At 39.0% G+C, this 26670-nt stretch overlaps 1 protein-coding gene across 3 annotated transcripts in view; it reads left to right on the top strand.

The window, feature by feature from the left end:
* The first annotated feature begins 838 nt into the window (after window positions 1–838).
* The window catches only part of LOC309968569 (cyclic AMP-dependent transcription factor ATF-7), an 86439-nt gene continuing 60607 nt past the window's right edge, over window positions 839–26670 (top strand). For 2 of the 3 annotated variants that reach the window (XM_082849858.1, XM_082849860.1), the window contains exon 1: window positions 18799–19123. In XM_082849858.1, the coding sequence (XP_082705984.1) occupies window positions 19076–19123 (48 nt within the window). In that variant the 5' untranslated portion in view covers window positions 18799–19075. Of the gene's footprint in view, window positions 899–18798; window positions 19124–26670 lie in introns of those variants that run through there. The other variant, XM_082849859.1, reaches the window with a different exon arrangement.

Genomic DNA, 26670 nt, shown 5'->3' with positions numbered 1-26670 from the left:
CGCGGCATGTGGGATCTTCCCGGACCGGGGCATGAAGCCGTGTCCCCTGCATCGGCAGGCGGACTCTCAACCACTGCGCCACCAGGGAAGCCCCCCACCCCGCTCTTTTTAAAAAAAGTTTTACTGAGGTACAACCTTGTCTCGTTTTTAAAGTGCGCTACTTTGGGATAATCTAATTCTCTAGTATGAGAACCGTTTGGATCTCCATTACTACAGGCACCTGTAAGGAGTCCCTTTCCTCCTATTTCTTTTTTTTTTTTTCCCCTTAAACTCCGCAGCCGAACACGTGCGACCAGCGATTAGGAACTCTTACAGCCTCCCTCCTTAGCCCTGCCCATCGAAAGTCCAGCCCCTTCTTTTTCCGGAGCCCCGCCCCTCGGCCCCTTTCCGACTCAGGCCCTGCGGATCTCGCCCTTCCTCCAACTCCTCTCCATATCTCGCGAGAAGTGAGCGCGCCTGGCCGGACGAGAGAAAAGTATCTGCTCCGCTTAGGGGGGAAAGAAGGAGCTGGAGACAGATTGTGGGACCGAGCGCGGGCGGGCGGGAGGCGACGGAGCTACCAGCGGGTGAGTCCAGATAATATTAACTAGTCCATGATGTGACGGGAGTCTCCCCATCAACTCTGGCCAGTCCCCGTGTCCCAGGCCGGGGTCTCCCCTCCCAGTGTGTGTTGGACGGGGGCGCTGAGGCGGTGGCTGGGCCCTGTCTGAGGAAGAGGGTGGGGCATGGACCAACGTCGACCAATAAGAGAGAAGGAAGTTACGATTGGCGGCGACGAGCACTAATGGGAGGTCATCTTTACCTTGCGGAGTGCCGCCCCTCTTCTCTCCTTCCTCCCGCCTCCTTCCTTTGGGGGGAAGGCGGGGCCAGAGGCCTGAAGTGTGGGGAGAACTTGGGGGTAAGTAGCCCCGGGGGGCACAGGGCGTGGCAAGGAGAGGGGAGTTGAATCCTGAGGGAATGGAAGTCTAGTGGATCCTGTAATGGGGTGGAATGGAGAAAGGGTAGGGGTACTAAACTGGTTGAAGACCCCAGAGCTTCTTCAAAGAGTGGGGTTAGAGACTTGGCATTGGAAGAGTCAGGGGTAATAGGCAGGAGGTGGGGATGAGTAGGTGAAAACATGGTATTTGGTTTTGCTGGGAAGATAGGGAGGAGTAAGTGGAAGTGAGAGCATGGCATTTCGATTGAATTATAAAAAAGAGGACCAGGGACATGATATCGGAGAGAAAGTATGGATATGGAGAAAATTAAGTGAACGAGTTTAGGAAGACTTCATAGAGGTGGGCTAGTGGCCAAGAGGTATCACTTTGGGAAGGGTATGGGGGAACCAGAAGGGTAAGGGGAGGTGTTTGGTTAGGAGACGGCTCATATGTACAGGTGTTTAGCCTAGGTGTCAGAAGAAGCCTGGGAAATGGATTTAGGGCTTTTGGTGGATATGGCACCCAGTCTGGTGACCAGCCTGCAAGAAAGTTGGGATGGGGTAGAGAAGGAGAAAAATAGAACACTTTCATCACTTCTGCTCAGATTTCCTTTCTCCCTCTCTTCCTGTTCTGCACTTCATCTCTTCCTCAACTCAGGGATGGGGGCTTGGGACTTAAGCGGCCAAGTTGGAGCTCCATCGGGAGTTATACGTTACTCTGAATTGCTTGTTATGTTCTGTGACTGGGGTGTTTACTACCCAGGGCACCTCCTCCCCATATTCCCACGTTGCTGCTTCCCTAACTTTAAAAGTTTGTTTTCTGCTTATCAGAGGGTGTTTTAGTATCTTTGAGGTTGTGTCATAGTAAGTGTAGGTTTGTAGGGGTGTGCAGAGTTTTCTCCACAAGCTCACTTGATTCCTACTTTTAAAAACTTTTCAGTAGTATAAATAATTCTTGCAGAGACATAGGTCTTTATAGGTATTCTAAGCACAGAAAAATGTACTAAACTGGTTTGTTTTGTTAAATGTGTTTCTTACCCACTCGTATTCTTGAAGAGTTGCTAAATGAATGGTTGCAGTTAGTTTTAGTTAGCTTATGTTTTTTTAAATGGTGTAAATAAAATGGGCACGTATTTCAGGAAAGTGAAAAATTTTCAGTTTCTTCCTTTGTGTTCCGATTCAGAAGCTAAAGATAAGTCATAATATTGATATCTTGGGGGCAAGGGTTGGGGAAATCAAACACAATTTGTACTTAAACATGGAGGATACTTTAAGGTAAGTGGAGACTATTGCGAAATGTAACACGTCTGTGAGAAAGGAAGCTAAAGAAAAGTTTGGCAGCTATACTAAGTAGTCTTACCAGTTCTTAATTCTGTACAAAAAAGGGACAAGTCTTTGCCCTTTGTTTGATAGTTGTGTATTATTTAATAATGAGCTAATATAGCCAATTAATTAATGACTTCTTTGCTATTGCATAGATTTGTCTTTTACATTCCTTTTCTTCTCCTCTTACTTTTGGAAGCAAAATAACATCTGAAATATACCGGGAAAGGTGTTACATGAGGAGAAACCAGAGTATGTTACTTTGTATTAACCTTTGGTATTCAGCAGCCATTTGTCCTCCTGGCCAGGAGGTTACCCCTGCAGCACATTGAGACCAATTAATTACTGACCTTTTAGCATTAATTACTTAATTGGGTTCCAGTATTTCACATTGAGAGCATTGTTATTGGATATTCAGACATTTTCACAGTTTGCCTGGCAGCAGCACAAAAAAATATCCAATGAGAGAGCAAAGTTCCTTGTTTTATTCTTCCATCCTAGAATTTGTGATGGCTTTGACTTGGGCGCTATCTCAGTGTTAACACCTACCAGAAAGCTAGAGAATGATGAACACTGCTCATTTTAAACTTGTGGATCAAAGGTTACGTCCTGTGATAGTTTCAGTGTTGTAACTTTTAAGCATTTTTGTTTACCATGGCTTTTAAATGTTAATAGAGACCGTTATTGTATATCTCCTTTATCTTTCCTCTCCCTGCTTCCAACCCAAAATGAAATTTGTTTTTTCATCCTACTCTCAAGCTGCTGCTTTAAGTCCCTGGCTCTGCCTGAACACAGCTGCTCTGAAGTTCTCACAAGTTATTGTTTTGTACATGTCAAGAGTGAGTTTTTCTAGGCTGCAGTAGGAAGGAGTCAGTGTTACAGCAGCCTCCTCTCCACGTCTGATGAGGAGGAGCCTTTTTGGAAGGAAGTTTTAGGTGGAGCAAATAGCATTGCCATGTAAATGTCTAATAAAAACAGCTCTCTTCTTGAAACTAGTTGGCAGGCTGGCATACAGTTGCTTCTTATCCCTGATAAAGGTACTAAAGTTAAGGTGCATATGTTGTTTCTTTGAGAAAAACAAACGCAGCATTCAGTTAAAAAGAAAAAGCATTATTTCTCTTTTAGAGTTCATGAAAAAAGTCTTCCATCTCTAGAAACATGTCAAATAAAACAATTTTTAAGCTTCTCATTTTGAATATTGCCTTCCCCTAATAGGCTTATTTTAGGATCAAGTATTGATATATTCATGAAGTGTGAAAATGCATCATTTTGGAATGTCTGGTGGGTGGTCTTTTAACTTCTGAATGCTGTAAGGAAGAGGTCCCTACTTCATAGATACCCTGTTCCGTTATTGGAGCTCTGCTTTTTAGAACATTCTTTACATTGTGAAACTCTTTACTCCTGCCATCTGAAGCTACAATAAATAAAGCTAATTCTTGTCAGCATGGTAACCCTTCAAATATTTGATGACAGTTATGTTCTGTTAAGGCTTCTCTTACTGGGGTAAATATCCCACGTTCTTTCAACCATTCTTTAAGTGACATTTTTAATAAAGTTCAGTCTCCTTATCAACTTAGTTGCCTGAGTTTTTAGGGTTTCTTATCTAGATCTGACTATAACATTTCAGATATAATCTGATCAATACAAAGTACAGGGGAGAGTAGGGCCTCTTTTATCACTGCACTCAATACCTCTGTTCTTAAAGCCTAAGATCACATTAATTTATATAATTAATTTTTAAATTTTAATTGAGGAATTTGTGTTTATCCCTGTAATTGTCATCTTGTTAGTTTTGGTTTATTGTTTTAGCGTGATAATGTTATTTAGCCTTTTATTTTAAATTTATTTTTTATTGAAGTATAGTTGAATTACAATGTGTTAATTACTGCTGTACAGCAAAGTAACTCAGTTATACATATATGTACATTCTTTTTCATATCCTTTTCCATTATGGTTTATCACAGGATTTTAAAAAATATATTTATTTACTTGGCTGCACTGGGTCTTAGTTGTGGCATGCGGGATCTTCATTGCGGCATGCAGGATCTTTAGTTGCAGCATGTAGGATCTAGTTCCCTGACCAGGGATCGAACCCAGGCCCCCTGCTTTGGGAGCATGGAGTCTTAACCACTGGACCACCAGGGAAGTCCCTTATCACAGGATATTGAATATATTTCCCTGTGCTATACAGTAGGACCTTGTTGTTTATCCATTCTCTATATACCAGTTAACATCTGCTTGTTATTTTTAGCCTCTTAACCATTCCTCCTATCTTTCTGTCGTTGATAGTTAAATTTGATAAACGTGACACCTATGTTTTTGTTTTAGGTCACTGGTAAAAATATATAAGGGTGGAACAATGCTATGTAATATCAGAACACTATCACTAAGTTGATATTAATCCATTAATGAACCTTTTGGGTAAAATTCAGTTATGAATCCACCTACTGTTTTATTACCTAACCTATATTTCATATGAAGAAAGTGAAGTTAGACATGAGTTACTATTTAGCTTTCTTATGCTAGTGTTTATAGATCACTGCATTACTTGCCAGTGGTTCATAAGCCATTTATTTAATAATTCATTTTATAATCTTCCTGGGAAACAATATTTTATCAAAATATAGTGTCTGGACTCTACCTTCCCTGGCCCCTGTTTTTTCTAAGTATTATTTTTTCCCCACTTCCAAGACCTCTGGTCCTGCTTTCTTTCTTTTTGTTTTTTGCGGTACGCAGGCCTCTCACTGCTGTGGCCTCTACCGTTGCGGAGCACAGGCTCCGGACGCGCAGGCTCAGCGGCCATGGCTCACGGGACCAGCCGCTCCGCGGCATGTGGGATCTTCCCGGACCGGGGCACGAACCCGTGTCCCCTGCATCGGCAGGCGGACTCTCAACCACTGCACCACCAGGGAAGCCCTGGTCCTGTTTTCTTTAAAAAAAAAAAAAAAAAATTCTAGAATGATTTAACAGTGTTTCCTCATAGTTGTATGTTTTTTGTCATCAGATGAAATTCTGTTTTGGAAACTCCTTTAGGAAGAAACATCATTCCCTGAACATTTTAAGTTACATATCAAAGAATTAAACTATTGCCCAGGGCTTTCCTGGTGATATATATATATATATCATTGCTATTTATAATTTATTGGTGTGGTGATCTAAGTTTGTCATGCTATGTGCTTAAGGTAAAATGGTGCTTACAAATAAAATAAAACATCAGAAGACATCTCTAGGGACTAAATAAAGACTTTATCTTGGCAGCCAACAACTTTCCTGTGTGTTAATTTTAGCCTGATAGTTGAATTATGTTTGAGCAATTTTAGCTGATAAATGCAGTTTTAAAGCACCTTCCTCTTTTGAGGTTTTAATTTTTACTTTCATTTTTAGAAAATTGCACATTGTGAATGGAAATGTTTGTACATTTTCTTTTGACACATTCTCATCCATCTGAGATTGTAGTTATGAATTCTCCTGGAAAGCAGAAGGATGGACTTGATGACCCCTCAAGGTCCTTTCCAATCTAAACATTCGTAAGTAGAGGCTCAGATCAAGGAACTTACTATTGAAAAATCAGGAAGAAAAATAGAATGTAAAGAAATTGAAATGGTTCTACTGACCCAGTGGGGATGGACAAACAAAAAGTAAGGAACATAAATGACAAGAAATAATAATTCCTTTGAGCTAAACACAAAACAAATGAACAACAACAAACATTTTGCATTGGGGTCATTTTATGTCTTAAAATATTTTATCGTGACATTTTCTCTTCAGAATTTCCCTGGTGGACACTGTGTTGAAAGAATGTGGTTGGTTTTTTTCTTTCTGTTAAGTCATAGTATTTTGTTTCCTTTCCTTCTCTTGTTTGTCCTTTTGTTGAGAAATGTTTAAAAAAAAGAAATCTGAATAATTTTCTCACTGCCTGTATACAGTGAAGCAAAATTCAGTTCAGTTTTGAAAGTAAACATATACTGCATGGCTTCCTTGGAGAGGAGGATGAATGGTAAAATTCAGGAAAGGTTTTTTTTAATATATAAATTTATTTATTTTTGGCTGTGTTGGGTCTTCGTTGCTGCGTGCAGGCTTTCCCTAGTTGCGGCGAGTGGGGGCTACTCTTTATTGCGGTGCGCGGGCTTCTCATTGCGGTGGCTTCTCTTGTTGCAGAGCCCGGGCTCTAGGCATGTGAGCTTCAGTAGTTGTGGCACACAGGCTCAGTAGTCGTGGCTCGCGGGCTCTAGAGTGCAGGCTCGGTAGTTGTGGCGCATGGGCTTAGTTGCTCTGCGGCATGTGGGATCTTCCCGGACCAGGGCTCAAACCCATGTCCCCTGCATTGGCAGGCGGATTCTTAACCACTGTGCCACCAGGGAAGCCCAGGAAAGGTTTTATGAAAAGACAAATTTACTAACTAGTTTTTAAAACTTTGTAAGCAGACATCTAGGAAAGATTCCCAACTAAACCAAAGGTGAGCTACAACAGTAGTGTCATGAAGGAGAACAGAACTCATTACAAACTCATGACTTTGTTAGCTTCTTTTCATCTTTTGGTGAGTTTAATCCTGAATGTTCTTATATATTTGAAACCTGACTGTGAAAAAAGTTTCTCTAATTCAATACTGCATTTATCCTTAATAAATATCAATCTGTGAAAAGTCTAACAAGAGCCAAGATTTAGCTTGAAAAGTTACTTTGTGAGCTTGTGGCTGGGGCCTTCATGGGAATAGTTTTGTTCTGCCATCTCCTCACCTTCTCACAAAATCCAACTTGTTTTCTTTGTGTAGAATTACTTACTAATATCTTCTTATCTGATATAGTGCTTCTTTCTGACATAGCGGACAGAGGAGATTTATGTTCTACATTGGCCACATTTTATTTGGGGCTTAAAATTTACCATGTAGTAGAAAAATAAAAAATAGAGCATAACCATTCTTTTTGAAATAGGAATATGCCTGACTTTATTATAAAAACAGGATGACTAATTGAATATAACATACGATTGCTGTAAATGATTTGTGTTGGCACCAAGTTTCTGGCTAGTAATGTTTAAGCTATCAAACTTGAGTAACACCATCCTATTTTTATTTAACATGGTTTTTCTGATATTTCTGGTACTAACATGTCTTTTGTAGCACCATTTAAATTTTTTTTTTTTTTAAGTTTTGGTCAAGCATTAGTTTGCTAATATTTTACATATCTATGCTAGGGACTTTTGAAAGTCAGTGAACATTGGAATACCCCAGGTAGGTCACTGTGTTGCCAGTATGTGGACAGTCTTAGAAAATAGATTTTTTTCTTGAGAATTTCTAAGCGTCTCCATGATTATCATTGTGGGATATTGTAGCTATTTCCTATCTGGGACCAAACTCATACTGGGGTTTAATGTTAGAGTCTATCAGGTTTGTTGTTGTTTGCAGCCTATTTAAATTAAGTCCATGAAGGTTTAAAATTCATCCTTAAAGATCAGTGTTTTGGGGTTGATTGCTATTGCTTTGTTGTTTCACTTCATCTGAAAATGAGTACACAAAAAACCAAAACACAACACTAGATTTTTGACAGCCTACCAGTTTCCAGGAATTTCTTTACTTCTAAAATCATATTGAGGCCAAACACAGATAGGTATAATGTTCTCTAGTTATTTCTAACTCAGCTTCCTGATATCACTTTAGCAAGTTGTTGTCTTTGTTTTTGCTTTATTAGCCTTTCTGAGAATAGCTCAGAATCGTTCCTTGAATCCTCCAAAAGTCTGGAGAGAAAGTTCTAGTCTAGTAGTTGCCTGTATGAAGCTGTTTCCATATAGGTTCTAAGCTTTGGCCATGTGTTGCCTAACTTATGATTCAGCCTAATTCTCACTCCCATCTGTTTTCAGTCATTTGCTGCAAAACTATTTGGTCTATTTAAGCCGGTTCCGTTCTTTGAAACCTGTCCCTGCATGCCTGAGCCTGAAATCCAGAAATTAATTTTAACTTTCCCTTTGATCAATTCAGGGCACTCTACTGTTTATTTCTCAAACTGTGGGTCTCAAACTGCTTTTAGTCTCAGTACCCACCCCTCTATACTCTTAAAAATTATTGAGAACTCCAAAGAGCTTTTGCTTATCATGGTTATATCTATTAATATTTAGTATATTAGAAATTAAAATGGAGAAAATTTAAAAATATTTATTTGCTTATTTTAAAATAACATACACACAAAAAAATAACAACATAAATAACTATCTATAGTTTTAAAAAAAATTGGGGGAAGAACATCAAATGTCTGGCTAATAAAAAACAGCTGTATTCTCATATCTGCTTCTGCGTTCAGTCTGTTACAATATGTTGTTTTGGTTGAAGTATACGAAGAAAACCTGTGCTTACACAGATATGTAATAGGAAAAGGAAAGATTCTTTTCAGATAATTGTAGATAATCTTTCTTCTTTGATACTATGTCAAAATCTGAAAAGTGATAGTTTCTTAAAGGTTAGCTATTGTGTAGAATCTGATACCACATCTGTGAACTTTTAATACTCTGTTACATAAAAATGAATTGGCCTATGTTGCCCCTTAAATAGATCTTTTACCCTTGTATGATTTGAACACCCATGAACCCTCTGAAAGGGTCTCAGGGATCTGTAGGGATCCCTGGAGCCCACTTTGAGAACTGATGTCTTATGGTACCAAACTTGAAAAATACAGTTGTTTACCATACGGGAGGAATATCCAACCATTTAGTGCATCTCAAAGGGTAGGTTACTGACCATTTGCATCAGAATTACCAAGGGTGTTTTTTAAAGTGTAGATTCTTGGGCCCCAAAGCCAAGAGAATCCAGGAGGCCTGTGAATCTGTATTTTTACATGGAGCCTAGATGAATATGCTAAAGATTGAGAACTATAGAGGTAGATTAATCAATCATGTTTTAAGAAAACCTAATTTCTAAAAAAAAAAAGAAAACCTAATTTCTAAATTTCGAGAAGTCAGATGAAAAATTAGTACTTGAATAGTCACATAATAAAAGTCCTTAATTAACAATCACTCTGACACTTGTCATAATTGGGATATCTTAACCTTGTATTTTAATTAATAATAGTTATCATAAATACCAGGAGTTGGCAAACTAAGGCCAGATGGTAAATATGTGCTTTGCAGGCATGAGGTCTCTTGTTGTAACTACAGCTCCAGCATTGTAGCACAGAAGTAGCTAGCCAGAGACAACATGCAAAAGAATAAGCATGGCTGTGTTCCCATAAAACTTTATTTATGAACACTAAAATTTGAATTTCATATAGTTTTCACATGTCACAAAATTTTCTTCCTTTGATTTTTTTCAACCATTTAAAAATGTAAAAAACATTCTTAGCTTGTGGGCCATATAAAAACAAGTGGCAGGCTAGATTTGGCCCATGGGCTGGAGTTTACCAATCCTTGATGTATACTATAACTGGATTATGAGTTTAAAAATTATTATAATAAAATATACTTTAAAAAAATTTACTTATTTTTATTTTTTGGCTGTGTTGGGTCTTCGTTGCTGTGAGCGGGCTTTCTCTAGTTGCGGTGAGCAGGCTTCTCATTGCGGTGGCTTCTCTTGTTGCGCAGCACGGGCTCTAGGCGCACAGGCTTCAGTAGTTGTGGCTCACAGGCTCTAGAGTGAAGGCTCAGTAGTTGTAGCGCATGGGCTTAGTTGCTCCGTGGCATGTGGGATCTTCCCGGACCAGGGCTCAAACCCACGTCCCCTGCAGGCAGGTGGATTCTTAACCACTGCACCACCAGGGAAGCCCAATTATAATAAAATATACTTCATGTTCAAACTATCAACATTATTTAATTTTCCTAGACAAAAATAATGCTCCAAGAAATTATAGTCCCTCAAGTTCATATTTCTGGACATTCGTTTATATAATAAACATATAAGAAACACCTATTGTGTGTAAACTTGGAAATACATGATTCACTTAGGAGTAGTCATACAATATGCAAGTTGTCATACAACTTTCAGGTGTAATAAAAAGATACAGTGTCCATTTTTATATCTTCTTTGGGGTGTGTGAGAACAGGTAACCAGGGTTCAGTCCAACCTCAACCTCTTGACTCATCTTTTGCATTTTTTTTTTCTTAACTCTCTACCTCAGTTTTCCAATCTGTTAGCAAAGTGCTTTACAAAAGGCTAATTAGTTAAAGGTTATAGACTTATATATGCTTTTTTGTTTGTTTGTTTTTGTTTTGTTTTTTACCGGTACACGGGCCTCTCACTGTTGTGGCCTCTCCCATTGCGGAGCACAGGCTCCGGATGCGCAGGCTCAGCAGCCATGGCTCACAGGCCCAGCCGCTCCGCGGCATGTGGGATCTTCCCGGACCGGGGCACGAACCCGTGTCCCCTGCATCGGCAGGCAGACTCTCAACCACTGCGCCACCAGGGAAGCCCTATGCTTTTTATGTAATCCTTTTGGGGCATTTGGTTTACCTACTAATGAAATAGTGTGTTAAACTGTTGTTATGCTAAATACTACAGTGGAAAATGAACCCAGAATTTATGAACAGAAATTTCAATTCCTAAATAATCTACTGCCTAGTAAAACATGAGTCTTATTTGTTTTCTGCGGTTAACATACCTTCATTATAGTGTCACTGTTCATAGGTTTATTGGAATCTTTTCCTAAAGTCAGTGTTCTAGATGTAATGCAAGTCACAGGAGCACAGAGTATCTTATGGAGAATAAAATGTTGAGGCTGCTATGGTGAAGAGCTTCAGTGTTTGTACTCTTTGCTTAGCAGCAGCTAAATTATCTAAGAGTCTGAAAGTTGGTATCCAAAGTTATGGTTTTGGAAGAGAACTGTTTGTATATAATTTTTTTCTTTTTAATATCATAGGGGAATGGGGCCTGTAGAGCTCTGTTTGGGTGCCGGTCTAAATTTTTTAGCGTATTTGTAGCTTACTGAAAGGCATTCAGTACCTGCTAAGCTTGGTTTCAACTCTCTTTATTCCCTTTGTGTTGGACAGTTGGGGCAATTTCTAAGTGTTTAATATAAGTACTACTTGTTGTTAGGCAGCATTTGTGGATTCTGAAAACGGGTCCTTGAGGGTAACTAATAAGGAATTATCTTGAAATGCTTGATTTACCCTGTGTATCAATCTAAGTTTCCACCATGTCTATTTCTATTTGATGCTGTTAGTTTACATTTTTAGAAAGATGTTTTTGGTAGTTCATTTTGAACTTTGTCAGGTTCTGTGGTTCTGTTGCTTTGTAGTAGAGAGTGAACAACTTTGTATAATTTTTAAATACTATACTGTTTAGTGCTTTAGAGTAGTCTAGCAGAGGGACTTCCCTGGTGGTCCAGTGGTTAAGACTTCACCTTCCAATGCAGGGGGTACAGGTTCAATCCCTGCTTGGGGAGCTAAGATCCCACATGCCTTGCAGCCAAAAGACCAAAACATAAAACAAAAGCAATATTGTAACAAATTCAATGAAGACTTTAAGAATGGTCCACATCAAAAAAAAAAAAAATCTTAAAGAAAAACCGGAATAGTCTAGCAGATACGGGCCTTTTTTTTTTTTTAAACTCAGACATGTTTTTTTTTTAAGTCATGCAGATCAGTATTCTTTTTATTATTTATATTATAAAGTTTTTGATTTATTAAAAGCAATCTGTGGGCTTCCCTGGTGGCGCAGTGGTTGAGAGTCCGCCTGCTGATGCAGGGGACACGGGTTCGTGCCCTGATCCGGGAAGATCCCACATGCCATGGAGCGGCTGGGCCCGTGAGCCATGGCCACTGAGCCTGCGCGTCCAGAGCCTGTGCTCTGAAACGGGAGAGGCCACAACAGTGAGAGTACCGCGTACTGCAAAAAAAAAAAAAAAAAAAAAGCAATCTGTGATCATTGTAGAGACTTTGGAAAATACTGAAGGTAGAAAGAGGGAAATAAAATCATCTGGAATACCATTATCCAGAGATAACCATTATTAACATTTGACGTTAATTCCCTCATCTTGTTCTATGCTTATTATTTTGTTTGCTTTTTTATAGATTTGGAATTATGGTGCATATGCAATTTTGCATCCTGCTTTTTTTTTGCGGTACGCGGGCCTCTCACTGTTGTGGCCTCTCCCATTGCGGAGCACAGGCTCCGGACGCGCAGGCTCAGCAGCCATGGCTCACGGGCCCAGCCGCTCCGCCGCATGCGGGATCTTCCTGGACCGGGGCATGAACCTGTGTCCCCTGCATCGGCAGGCGGACTCTAAACCACTGCGCCACCAGGGAAGCCCCTTGTATCGTGCTTTTTTTCCCCACTTAATGTATAACATTTTCTCATGTTGTTAAATAGCTTTCAGAAAGGTTATTATTAACAACTTAAATATATCTATTGTAAGACAATATCTTAATTTATATTTATCCATTCTTTTTAAACATTTAATTCCTTTTTCTTTTTTGTTATAAATATGACTATGATGAACATTTTCATATATAAATGGTCCATGTTTCTGGTTTTAGCCTCAGAATAAAGTCCTGAAAGAAGAATGATTTGTTCAAAGCGTGTAAAACTTTTTAAGACACTTAATATAAACATTGCCAGATTGCTTTCCAAAAAGATTGTCCATATATGTACTCCCACAAGTCCCATATTAAGGTGCCCTCTCTGCTGCATCCTTGATTAGCAAGCATTCTTTTATACTTGAAAATATACCGTAAAAGCTCTGGTCTAGGTTTTGTTTTCAAGGGTCAGTTAAGTGTCAATTAACTTGACAAATACCTCCCCTCTCCCCATTTTTAACAGTCTAACCAAAACTGTAGAGCTTCTTTTGTGTTATTTGTATGATAGGAAAAGCATAGAATTGGTTGGGTGCAGTCACATAAAGTACCATAGGCACAAAGTAGTTATAAATATGTATTTAAAATATGTCTTAAATACATATAGCTTTAAATTCGTAAATACCTGCATAGTGGTTGTCTTGTGGACCCAGCAGCTTTCTGCAAAACTTTGAAAGATAAGTGTAAAATTTCAGCAAAGTATACTTGAATATCTACTTCAGATTAAATCAGTAAATATTTATTGAACATCAACCGTGTTATGAAAGGAAAGGCTTCCAGAAGTTTTTAACTGGATCTCTATATTCTTCCCCATTCCCCTTTTGGTCACAGATAATACAGCCATTTCCTTTTTATTCATGAAGCTAAAGTAGTCCACTTCTAGTTACTAACACATCACGATTTCATTTCTTTCATAACAATTATCTGCTCTTAATCTAAAATGATTTTGTTTATTACTTTCTTTGTGTTTGCCTCTTCTTTGTAGACTGTAAGTAAGCACTATGAGGGCAGATATCTTGTGTGTCTCATTCATTGTTGAATTTTGGGGCCTAGATACGGTAGGCGCTGAATAAAGTGTTCAGTGAATTAATGAATTTTAAAAAATATATTTATTTTTGGCTGCGTCAGGTCTTAGTTGCGGCTTGCGGGCTCTTCATTGCGGTGTGCAGGCTCTCTGGTTGTGGCACGCGGGCTCAGTAGTTGTTGCGTATGGGCTCCAGAGTGCATGGGCTCTGTAGTTTGTGGCACATGGGCTCTCTAGTTGAGGCGTGTGGGCACAGTAGTTGCGGTACGCAGGCTTAGTTGCCCCGCGGCATGTGGGATCTTCTTTCCCTGACCAGGGATCAAAACCACTTCCCCTGCATTGGAAGGCAGATTCTTAACCACTGGACCAACAGGGAAGCCCCTGAATTAATGAATTTTTTTAATGATTAAATTTACTTTTTGATCCCAAAGGTAAATTGTAGTTACTAGTTTCGTACGTCTTCCTTGTCAGATCTTTTACCAAGACTTAGCCATCTTTTTTGTGCTCGTATATACTCTGGAATTGCTAGTAAAATAATTTGATAAATGACCATAAAGAATAGGAGAAGGGCTTCCCTGGTGGCGCAGTGGTTGAGAGTCCGCCTGCCGATGCAAGTGACACGGGTTCGTGCCCTGATCCGCGGAGCAGCTGGGCCCGTGAGCCATGGCCGCTGAGCCTGCGCGTCCGGAGCCTGTGCTCCGCAATGGGAGAGGCCACAACAGTGAGAGGCCCCGCGTACCACAAAAAAAAAAAAAAGAATAGGAGAAATAGTAAGGGATCTAATACGTATACTGATCAACCTATGACTAATTGAACTTGTAAATTAAGCCATCATTCTTACCCCTTACTTGGCATCTTTCATGCCAGATGACAAGGATTCTTTTCCCGACCAAACTTTAGTCAGGCTCCTGAACCTTCTTTTAGGCTTACCTGTGTACTTCCTTGTAAAACTGAATTTCAGCAAGAACCCTGCTAAGTCAGTTTAGCAAGAGCCCCCCACCCTCAGTATCTGTTCTCTCGCATATCTGATTAGGTTCTTCATCCTCTACCATCCCTCAGGTGATGTCTCATCACCCTGGCCTGTCATCAGCAAGAATCTTGTTAGGTTAGTTTAACCAGAATCCCCTTTACCCCTTATGTTTCCTCTTAGTAATTTTCTAGTCACTGAACTCCACCCTGGTCCTTGGCTGTTAATTCCCACTGGCCCATGGTGTATTCAAAACTGAGCCTGGTTTATATACTGAGATCTCCTAGCCACCATTGCAGTAGTCCTGAATAAAATCCATTTTTTACTGCTTTAACTACTGTCCAGTTCTGGTTTTCTTTGACACAGTTGAGAGAAAGATTCTTTTTTTGCAAAAGACTATTGTCTTTATTTTTGTGTCCGCTTTGCCTGGCACTTAGTAGTTCTTTAGTAATGCTTTTGAGTGAATAAATGATAGCTAGTTTGAACCCCTTCTAGATTTTCATGAATCTTTGATATTTATGGTGTATATGCCCTTCTCATTTTTTTATACTTAGCAATATCTGCTTTTTGTTATTAGGAACCTGCAAACAGGCCATTGGGTGTGTTTATATTGATACATGGCTTTTATTCCTTATCTTACGTTGGGCCATCTTAATAACATCAGTTGGTTACTAAAGAAATAATTATATTACGCCAGGTCCAGAGAACTGACTTTTTGTAGACCTCAGTGGCAGACTCCATCCTCATTCCATTAAAAAAAAAAAAAAGATAGATATACATATGTATACACACAGAATCAGAGAATCAGTTTTCTTATTTGCACATTGACCATTTTAGGATATACTTCTGGCTCTGACAGAACTATTTAAGAAAGATTCTATGGGGCTTCCCTGTTGGCACAGTGGTTGAGAGTCCGCCTGCCGATGCAGGGGACACGGGTTCGTGCCCCGGTCCAGGAAGATCCCACACACCACGGAGCGGCTGGGCCCGTGAGCCATGGCTGCTGAGCTTGCGCGTCCGGAGCCTTGTGCTCCGCAACAGGAGAGGCCACAACAGTGAGAAGCCCTCGTACCGCAAAAAAAAAAAAGTAAGATTCTATGAAATTACCCCAATTATTAAAATCATTCTCTAAACCTTGGATTTTCTTCACTTTTCTGCCAGCATTCAGATAACTTTCTCTCTTTTAAATGAATACCAATTTTTATCATTCATGCATTCTGAGCACATGAGCCTTTTCCTTGGCCCCTAGGACAGCCTTTTTATGCATCTTTGTTTTCCTGTTCTAAGATCACCACTGAGAGCGTTTCACTTTCTTTTGGAAATGTCTCTAAATATGTGTATCCCCTGTCTGTCATTTATTGCTTAGTTCTAAAGAATGCTTGAGTTTCATCCTGAAGAATAGATTGAGAAACAGATGACAGACTTGAATGCCGTGCCTGGACACGTGATCTACCTGTCAAGCAGTACAGTTACAAATGGGCTGTGAGTTAAATTCTAGTGAATGGCAGTATCATTATTCAAGATTTCACCTTTTGTCTCAGTCTTTATACTACAGAAATGTGTTGCTATTTGTTTTTGAGGAGGCATCAGTTTGACCTCTCATTATCAGAGGTTAGTTTTAAGTATCAAATAGAAATAAGCAATGACATTCTTTATATGTAGCAATTGATACAGCAGACTGGGAATGAAAGAAATTTTTAGAATGATGTTAACTGGAAATTCTTTTTAAGTGGGGAGACAGATCATTATTGTTAAATATTTCATTTTTAAAAAAGACATCACTTTAAAGTTAAAAGCAAGAATGATGGAAATGAAAAGGAGCAAGAGATTGAGGGAATGATTGAAGAATAATTGTAGGGGGACTTCCCTGGTGGTCCAGTGGTTAAGACTCCACGCTTCCAATGCAGGGGGCGTGGGTTCGATCTGGGTGGGGAGCTAAGATCCCGCGTGCTACGCGGTTGGGGCCAAAAAAAAAAGAATAATTGTAGGTATTTAAGAAAGAGGGCCTTCTTCCTCCCATTGTGATCTCTCTTCAGTGAAAATGGCAAAACAAAAGGCAGCAAAATCGGAAGGAAGCAGGAAATCCTAGTTAGTGACCGACAGATTTGAATATTTAAGAGCCATGAAAATGCTTGGTTCTGTTACATTTTAATTCTCTTCCCCAAAACTTATTTTTGCCTTTTTTTCTGCTTTTAGAAAGTCTTGATTTTTCATCTCTATTTCCTAGCAATGAAATAAAATTTGGAAGCCATAAATTGTGATGTGATTGTGCAAAACCAAGTTAAATTTTGAATTCTGTGGTTTGAGGAAAACCATTCCAGAATTTATTTAATCAACTTCCTATACCAGTGCTGCCCCACTTCTCAGCCAAGACCCTTTTCCTCCTCTAAATCGGTAGAAAACTGAGAAAACTTAGCCTCAAAAAACATAATTAAGGTAAAAATAAGGAATCCTGCCTGCTTATGTTACATCTGCTCTATCCCTTGTAGTTTACTTCCTGATTGAAAATAGGTTAGAGGATCTTGTTGAAATAAAATTCTCATTTAGTGATTTTATTAGAAAAGCAGGTTCTGGGACTAGGATGTAAAATTACCTCCAGCACAGCAGTTGTTAGGAATTTTTCCAGAGATCAGTTGCTTTCCAGAAATGTTCTGAGTTTTCAGCCATAATGGCATTGGTCTTTGCATTTATTTACTGTTGTATATTTGTATTTATTTTTTGCACTGTGTTGTAGTTCTAGGAAGTGTATTTAAAACAAACGAACAAACCAGAAGACCTCCTTGTCCTGGGGCTGTGTGAAGAATAAAGCTCTCATTTTCCCAGTACCAAGCATCAGCTTGAGCTGGCCTCTCCCAGGAACAGAATTTATTGAAGCAATTTATCCTGGCTAAATGTGATATAAATCTGTGTACACCTATGTACATACAGGCTCTCTTCCATTACAGCAGTGCTGCAGCATCAGTTTCCTTCCTAGTCAGACCCTGTTCCTATCACAATGAAGGATTGCTAAGAAGCCCTTTGTATTTTATGGGGCACCCCACAATTTTAAACAGCGATTAGTTGTGGAATTACTGATCAGACTACCAGAAATACGGGTTTCCAACCCTAGAGTGAGTCTTAAGAGAGTAGGAGAGATGTTACCACTGCCCTCTGAGTTTTAGGCATGGTTTTCTGATTGCCAGATTTGGTCTAGCACTTTAATATTTATTTTGACGTAGATCTGACTGAGGTTAACCTGACATTTTGGTTTATCTCCAAGATGAAAATTCGAAATTTGGTTATAGTTCTGAAGTCGTTTCTACGCATATTCAAATTGTAGTTCTTCCTCTTTCATCTTCCCTTGTTCGTATTCTTTCATACAGCTTTCTGTCTTGTAGAAGGATGTTTGAAAATGTCCTTTAGGAGTTTATTTTATAAAGACTATTTTTGTGACCCCCCCCTTTTTTCTCTTTCACTCTTTCAAAATACTCTGTATCTTTTAGGAATATTTTTACTATGATTTGCATTTCTAATCCTTATCCATCTCCACCTCTATTTTTATTCCTAGTTGGGATATGAGAAATTTCCCCAACACATTCATTTGGAGTTATTGTTCTTTGACAAAGAATTTTGATCAACATTTCAAAAGTTTAGCTTCAATAATTAAAAAACAACAACAGTATAAACCCTGTTAAATTCTAAAGAGAAATGGAGAGGATGGATGGTGATGCCTTTTAGTGCCATTTCTTTTATCCCCTGCAGCAGCACACATCTGTTGGCTGCAACAGAGCAGCCCAAGAACTCTGGCCGAGAGCAGCACAAACAGCCGGAACATATTCACCCAGTAAACCCCCAAAGAGTCGACATTTGTTTTATTGCTGCTTTTAAAAACCTAGCCATAAATAGAATCAGGGGGGAAGGGCACCGATATTTCTCCATTTGCCACCGACGATTCGTGGGGGGAGAAGGAGGCTCCCCGTGGGGAGAGAAGGGTTTTATTTTTATTTTTTTATTAATGAAAATCATTTCCCATGTAGCCCAATAGGATGGGTGCTTTGTTTTCTTTGGCAATAATCTGGGATAAACGGCCCTTGCCAACAGTCTCATTGTTTATACACCAGGGAGCCAGATTATGGCCCTGTAAAATGGAGCACCCCTCCTATAATCCCTTAATTAATTAAATGACAAATTTTGGTCTTCTCTAGTTCAGAAATATGGCTTCCGCATCGAGCGTTCAGTGGATTTATTGACATAGGGAACTGCACTGGTTGTAATTCAGCATACTGGAGAAGTGTGTTATATACTGTAGCAGAAAGAGGGAAAAATCTAGTAAAAGGCTTGAAATTCCTTGACTCTTTAGGTTTAAATTTTTCTAATTAAAAGTTTCAACCGAGGCACAGTAGATCATATGCCACCTGTCTAATGGGTCTCCCCAAAGTAGCCTGTGTTTACAGCTTTGATAGACGGCATTCTTGGAACACCTGTTTCTAGGCTCGATATTTTTGAAGCACTTTTTTTTTTTTTAACTCCAACGTATTTAACATAACTTTTCCCCCTACCTCCCCCTCCTCAGCTCCGCTCTGCTATATGAAATATGGGAGACGACAGACCGTTTGTGTGCAATGCCCCGGGCTGTGGACAGGTACGTTTACAATATACTTTATTGTGAATGTCTCGTTGTGAATCAAAGTGGCTGTTTTATCACTGAGGCAAAGAGTTTAAAGCCAGTGTTTTACGTGATCACTGGAGGTAATCAGATCAGAGGATTTGTAGTGTGTAAATCCAAGTTATGAGGAAATGTAGACACTCTACCGTAATGAAATCTGCCTTGCTGTCTTTCATATTGTTATTCTACTGGTGTTTGTTTCGCAACACACAGTGTTGAGGAATACATGTTGCTCTCGCCTCCTTTCTAAAGCTATTTATTTAAATACAAAGCAAGTTTAGAAATATCCTTTCTTCAACCTTCATGGATGTAAAAGTCTGCTCAACATATTTGGATAGGAAGCTGAAAATGCACCCATTCATTTTGAACCTCAATTTGCCAGAGTCTATGTTGGATTTTCTAAATAAGAAAAAGTTTCTTTTGACTGTTGATCAAGAAAATCATTGTTAGCAGCTAAGGCAAATACCTGTCTAGGAAGGACAAATCCAACATAGAATCCGAGATCTCACAGCAATGTATCAGCTACAAGTTTTCTCAGCCATTTTCCCTGTCTGACACCATTAAATGCCTTGTTCTGTGTGTTAGCTGCCATGTTATTGTTTGTATGCGTATACATTGTGTCAAATATTTTTCATCATGTACTTTTTAAATAATTTTGTTGAAACTGCCTTTTTTTTTTTTTCATTTTGTACCTTCTTAACACTTATTCCTAGATCCTCCCATTCTGCCATGTTCCACAAAGGATGAAGAAAGGAATACAAAGAAAGTTTTATTCAAGAGAGTTTTATTTGCCTTCAACAGTTGATTTTATGGAGCCTGAAGGGTTGAATTTCTTTTCAGTTAGGAATATGTCATGTGACTGTCCAGTGACACTTACTGGTAGTATGTGAGATTGCAGACTAGTTCTATTAAACATTGTAAATACTTAGAGAAGTATAAAAAGGAGAGAGTTAAGTTCCAGAGATTCCTAAGAATTGGAATTTGAGAGACAAATAGGGTTGGTGACAAGGAATGGGCAGAAGGATGACTCCAAATTCCAGTAAATGCTGAAAGTTTCATAAAAGACTAAAAAAGCCAATTCTGAAGTATTTAGCATTGTAGAGTTTATTTCCTTCCTTGTCAAAGCTTTCAACTGTATTGTTTGTTGACTGCATGTTTTCCTCATGCGGTTTATGTGTGTGTGTGTGTGTGTGTGTGTGTGTGTGTGTGTGTGTGTATATGTGTGTATGTGTGTATATATATATTTTTTACAATAGAAGCCACTTGGGAAAATAGAGTAAATTTGTTTTCAGACAGCTTTATGGGAGTACATACCTGAATCTGATTCCTCCAAATTTTTGTGTGTGAATTTGTTGATTATAGTGCTTACTGTGACTCCCATAATAGTTACGCGGTACCCTTTTTACTTATCTCACTTACTTTAAAGAATCTGCACTTTTGGTGAAAAGATTTATTTTTCTTCACTTATTGTTTAAGCTGCTCAGTGCCCCTCTTATGTATTGTATGCTTAAGACTACCCAGACAAGGAGTTAAATAAATAAAAATGGATGGTAAAAATAAAGGAATACATAGGAAAAGCATCTCTTAAGCTTTCTGAGAAAGAAAATATATCAGTAGGGTTTCTTCAGGCTATCTCATCAGAAAAAAGTAGTTTTCACTGAGATTTGTGAGATCCCAGAAGGGCTTTGTGTTTGTTTCTTTGTTTTTGTTTTGCATTATTTTGGACTAGAGGTAGGAAAACAGGGATTTTTACTTTGGGTCCTTCTTGTATTGTTGGGTTCTGTTTACCATAAGCCTTTTCCTTCCCCTACTTTTCCCTCCCATTTCTGAATTGTTTGTTGGTATTTTGGTCATTAGGATTCATTATAACCTCTGGCATAGATCCTGAGGCTTTTTTTTCCCTCAGTGAGTGTGGAACTGAGGGAGATTGCTACCTTCTTTTGGATTCAAGTTACCTGTTTCATAGAAAAAAGGATAAAAAGCTACAACTTAAGGCTTTGAGGTAGCATGATTCATCCTTTTACCTGCTTTGCCTGTCAAAACTTATGGTCAGGTGAGATTGTAGTTCTCTTAATATTTATTTACTTATTTATTTATTTGGTTGCACTGGGTCTTAGTTGCTGCAGGTGGGCTCCTTACTTGTGGCATGCGAACTCTTAGTTGTGGCATGCATGTGGGATCTAGTTCCCTGACCAGGGATTAAACCCAGGCCCCCTGCGTTGGGAACACGGAGTCTTATCCACTGCGCCATCAAGGAAGTCCCGAGATTGTAGTTCTTTAGTTATATTTAGTCTCCTTTCAGGTTTCTCCCAATATCTAGTAACAAATAACTCTAGAGTGGGATCTCTACAAGATTTACTATGATTGCTTTATGTTATATGAAATAGTGAAAATCTGACAGAGAAGATAAATTTGGTAAAGTGAACTACCCTTGGCCTGTCGTCCCAACTTCCTTATTACCTTGAAAATGGTTTCATTCTGGAGCCACTTTGAGGCCTTCAAGCCTATTTATAATCAGTTGTCACTGATTCATTGATTACTCCAGAAATGGTAGAATAATAAAACGGCTATGTAAGTCCCAGGAGGGGTAATAAGGACCATGATCATTTTTGCAAGGCATGTTTAGAACTCAGCAGCCATAGAAGTCTCAAAAATCAGTGGCTTCTACCAGTTAGATGAAGAAGGAATGAAAGCAAATTATAATTCAAGAGACTGATCCATAAAAAAACCAACCAACAAAAACTGTAGGAATCTTATATTATTTAAATATCTGTTCTCTGCCCAGATTTTACCCTGTGTACCCTTAAATTCAGAAATCATCTTATGCCATAATATTAAGGGGAGGTGAAAGGAAAATTCACCTAAAATAGACTAGTGGATTATGCGCTGCACCGTATAATCAAAACCACCGGGCTTTCAATGGATACGTAAACATGTTTTGGTTGCTAGGTCTTTAATGGCTGTTATTTTTGGATTCTGTTCATGATCCACTTCCCAACAGTAAGTCTGATGTGACACAGCTGAGTTCTAAATATGCTACATGTACTTTTTAAAAAAAGATGGCTGCTGAAGTTTGTGTTCTTTGCATTCTTATCCGGAAAGACAGGTGATAGGGTTTTTTGAGCTAACTTATTCCTATTCTCCTGTTGAGTCTCTGTTTCTCTTGAGGCCTCATCACCCTCATGAAGAGGAACTCAGGGAAAGTAATATTCCTGCTAATATTTCTTTACAGAATGTGGTAGCAGGAATAGTTAATAGAGCTGCCTCTGGAGAATGGGTTAGTGTTGTTAAGGCAGCAGAGCCCCAGATACCCTGTGGTAAAGCGCTGGTTGAATTTGAGTTGTATGGGTTTCAGAAATGTTTATAAGATAGCATCTATTTAAAAAACATTGTAACTATAAAATAGCTTTGCCTCTGTGTTATTAAAATATTAGAAATACAGTTTGGTGCTGAATCTAGGAATACTTGTAAGTTTTTAATGCTTGGGGGGCACTTTTACTTGAAGGTGGATTATAAAGTTCTGTTGCATGTGGAAGCAGGGAAAATTACTGTGTGTCAGTAATCTTGAATTTGAGATGTTACTTCATGTGGATACAGTTCAATATCTTACCTTTTGGATGCCTTTTGTCCTTTTTTTTTTTTGGCCATGCCTCCAGGCTTGTGGGATTTTAGTTCTGTGACCAGGGATTGAACCCGGGCCCTCAGCAGTGACAGCATGGAGTCCTAACCACTGGACCACCAGGGAATTCCCTTAAAATGTTTTATTGGAAATTTGTACCTTTTTTTTTTTTTTTTGGCCGCACAGCACTGCCTGTGGGATCTTAGTTCCCCAGCCAGGGATCGAACCCGTGCCCCCTGCAGTGGAAGCTCAAAGTCCTAACCACTGGACTGCCAGGGAATTCCTTGTCCAATCTTTATTACCAGGAGTCAACAATTTCCATATTCCTATACCTCCCTTTCAGGCCCATGATGCTAGTTTGCAGTATGAATTATGCAGATTTAAGTAGTCCTGGTTACCACCATCAAGTCTTTGAGCAGAAGCTGGTTGTATAAGCTTCTTACTTAGAATGTCTATTTCCTTAAGAACAGGAACACATTTCCTCTGAGAAGGTACTATTCATGGGTAGTATCATCCCATTATTAGCCATTTTTGAGAAAGGTTTCTGTCATAGCCACTGTGTATCGACTCTGTCCTTTTAAGGAAAAATCCTTTGATTGTTTCTCTACCCATTGTGATGCTGAGGTGCTGTTATTCTATCCCCAACCCACCCCCACCGAGGATATCTACTACCAGATCTTTTCTTCTCCCAGAGAACATTTAGGTACAGGTTGATGTTCTGTTCATATCTTTCTGAGACACGACACGTATAACTAGTTCAAAGAACTCCGGAGCCTGCTTTCCCTTCCGAAGGCCAAGGTAGCAGTAGAGCCCTAGTTGTGGTGGGATGGAGGGCAGCTTCTTTACATCCTTATCTTGTCATATAATAGGAATAATGTTTATGGTGCTGTAGTCCTGGCTTCACTTGGCATTTAACCAACCTCCAGTGCTGTTTATTGCTTCGTATCCTCTGCCTCCATGAACATTATCCCTTAAATCTCTATTGCTTTGTAATATATGAGGCAACAAATAGCTTCTATGATTGGTTAAATGCTGGCATGCTGCAAAGGTGTATATTTTATTGCCTATGTAACACAAATCTATAGAGATTATTCCTGTTATCCCAGCCCTCCCATGAAATAGGCTCTACTGGTACTGTGGGACTCTGGATTGTTAGTTCTGTCCCTTTGGCAAGTTTTCCTATTAACTGGCATTGGCACAAAAGAAAAGCAAGGAAGAATGGCTGGTGTTGATTACTAATTCTTTATGTTAGGGGAGCATCTTGAATTGGAGAATAACATAGGAAAAAATGGCTCTGGTACGTAAACACCACTTGTGGTGATATGTGCTGTGATATGTGCTATCTTTACATGCTTCAACAGGTGAAAACAATTTCAGGCAAACAAATAAGCCTTTCTTTCTCACCGCCTGCCAAGAGTTTTAAAAAATTCAAATTTTTGGGCTTCCCTGGTGGCGCAGTGGATGTGAGTCCGCCTGCCGATGCAGGGGACACGGGTTCGTGCCCTGGTCTGGGAAGATCCCACATGCTGCGGAGTGGCTGGGCCTGTGAGCCATGGCCGCTGAGCCTGCGCGTCTGGAGCCTGTGCTCCACAACGGGAGAGGCCACAACAGTGAGAGGCCCGCGTACCGAAGAAAAAATAATAAATAAATAAAATTCAAAATTTTATTTAATAATTCATATTTCATTCAATAATTAATCCAGTTCCCATCTGGTAAGAGTGCCTGCATGCTGTCAGGCAGCTGAAGATACACTGCCTTATACACAATTAGGCCAAATGCTAACCTTGTTTTTTGTAATAATAATATGTTGATTTTGAAATAACTTTCAGTCCACTTTAAGTATGCTGCAGTTTTATGTAATCTTGTAATAGCAGTAGACCACTGTTATGCATAGTAAAGAAAAAAACTGGGACTGGGATAAAAAATGTAGTCATGTTAAGAGCAAGGAATTAAACCCAAGTTTTTTTAATGTCAGATCTGGCACTTTTGACATTTACTCTTAGAAACAAGTGGTTGGTTATTTTAGTTTTTTGTGTTATATTTATTATTACATTACTAAGAGCATAGTAGGTTAAAAGCATCCAAGCTCCAGTCTGCCAAAAAAAAAAAGCCGTATGAACCTAATTGGAGCTATACCCAAGAAATTAAGGTGAAAATTTTCAGTTACTCACTCTTGTTTTCCTTGGATATGACTTAATATTTGGTATGGGAGCCCAGAAACTGTTCTCAGAACATTCCTGATAGAAAAAAAAATCCTCTGTCTTTGTATCTCAGTTCATCCTAAGTCAGGAGAAGGGCCTCTTTCCTAGTCCCTTCTTTTACAAACTGCTGAGTTTATAAACCGCCTTCTGGATATGAGAGCCTGTCCTTCATTAATCCCTCTTTTGCCACCCCTGCAAAACCATGTACATATAACTAGGTTGTTAACTTACAAGATATTGTCATTATTATATAGAATTCTTTGTTCTTTTATCAAAAACTCTTCCAGCTAATGCGGCAAATTGAAGCACAGCCACTGTGCTCCCTCTGTCTGGTTAGCATGTTTCTTTAATGCAGATTGACTTGCTCAGCAGTCGCGTTTTGTCTGAAGCCCTTGTTAAGGCCTACTCTGTATGTGGATTCATAACACATCTGTGTGTACATCTACACTGCTGTATAAATAATAATAAGTAATCACCAGATGGCCTATAACTGCTCCTCTGGACCCGCTGGGTCTCTTGAAGCTGTTAGGAGAGTCTTCTGGCGTTTTGCTGGGGAAAACTTGTCATAGATTTATTTCTAAAAAAATTCAAACTCACAACTGGGTGTTTAGGACTAGATATTGCTGTGTTGTAAATATTTAACAGGCTTTGTACAATGACAAGTAAAAGCGCCATTACTAACCACACACAGTGGCTATGGAGCTCTTCTTCCCTCCCGGCCATTTAGAAAGGAAACGAAATGCCGATAAATTGTGCATTACGAACAAGGTGCAAGAGATGCTCTCTGGATGCTCTTTCATAGGAGAAGAAAGAGAACTTAAATGTTCTGCTCAAAGGATGTAACAGGGCAAACTTAAGTTTTTTAACCATATGCTAGTGACTTAAATAAAACAAAATGCCCCTTTTAAATTGGACTTTATAATACAAGAAAAGCACCTTCAGCTGGAGTTTGGTCAGAGCCAGGTTTCAGTCTTAATTGTCTTTATAACTAAACGGTAAATCCCTTTAAAAGGGTTACAGTTGCAAGTGTTAGTAAACACTTAGCTAAATTTCAGTTAGCTATATTTTAGACTTTGGGTTATGTCTAAAAATTTAAGACATATAATTGATCATTTGATAGTATTATTTATAGAGCAAAACTTTTTTTTTTTCCTCTTTTCCTTCATTTTTCTAAAAAGGGGTATTTTGTTTTGGGGAAAAAATATTACTCTGGTTTAGCCTGCTTATAATTTTCTGTGCTATATTTTGTTATTATTAATCCCCTTCCTCCAGTACCTATTCCAGGGTACTTGCTCAGTACAGTAATGCATGTTTTTAAAAATAAAAATAAAACTGACTCCCTCTAAATGTTAGTGTTTCTTAGTCTTTGTTTATCATAAGATAACATAAAAAAAGCTTTTAAACAAATTGGGTATTTTTTAACTCTCAAGCCTAGTTTTTCTTTTGTCTGTTGATGGTTGAATCTATTTAACCACAGAAGAACTGTCCTATAAATCATAGCATGTGGCTGTTATATTCGAGTTCGGATGTATAGAAAGCTTTTCTCGTTCAAAATCTCATCTTGAAGAAGTGACATACAAATTGTGAGGCAGAAATGCTGCTATTTATAGTTTATTGTAGACAGATTTTGCTTTTTACGTCTTCTCATAAAATTAACAGGTTAAGGAAAGGATTTCAAGGAGGAAAGAAAGCATCATGGAGAA

Source organism: Leucopleurus acutus, assembly GCF_964270905.1.
Source record: "Leucopleurus acutus genome assembly, chromosome: 11".
NCBI classification, from domain to species: domain Eukaryota; kingdom Metazoa; phylum Chordata; class Mammalia; order Artiodactyla; family Delphinidae; genus Leucopleurus; species Leucopleurus acutus.
Note: the sequence above shows the minus strand (reverse complement) of the source record. Positions and strands in the feature narration are given on the sequence as shown.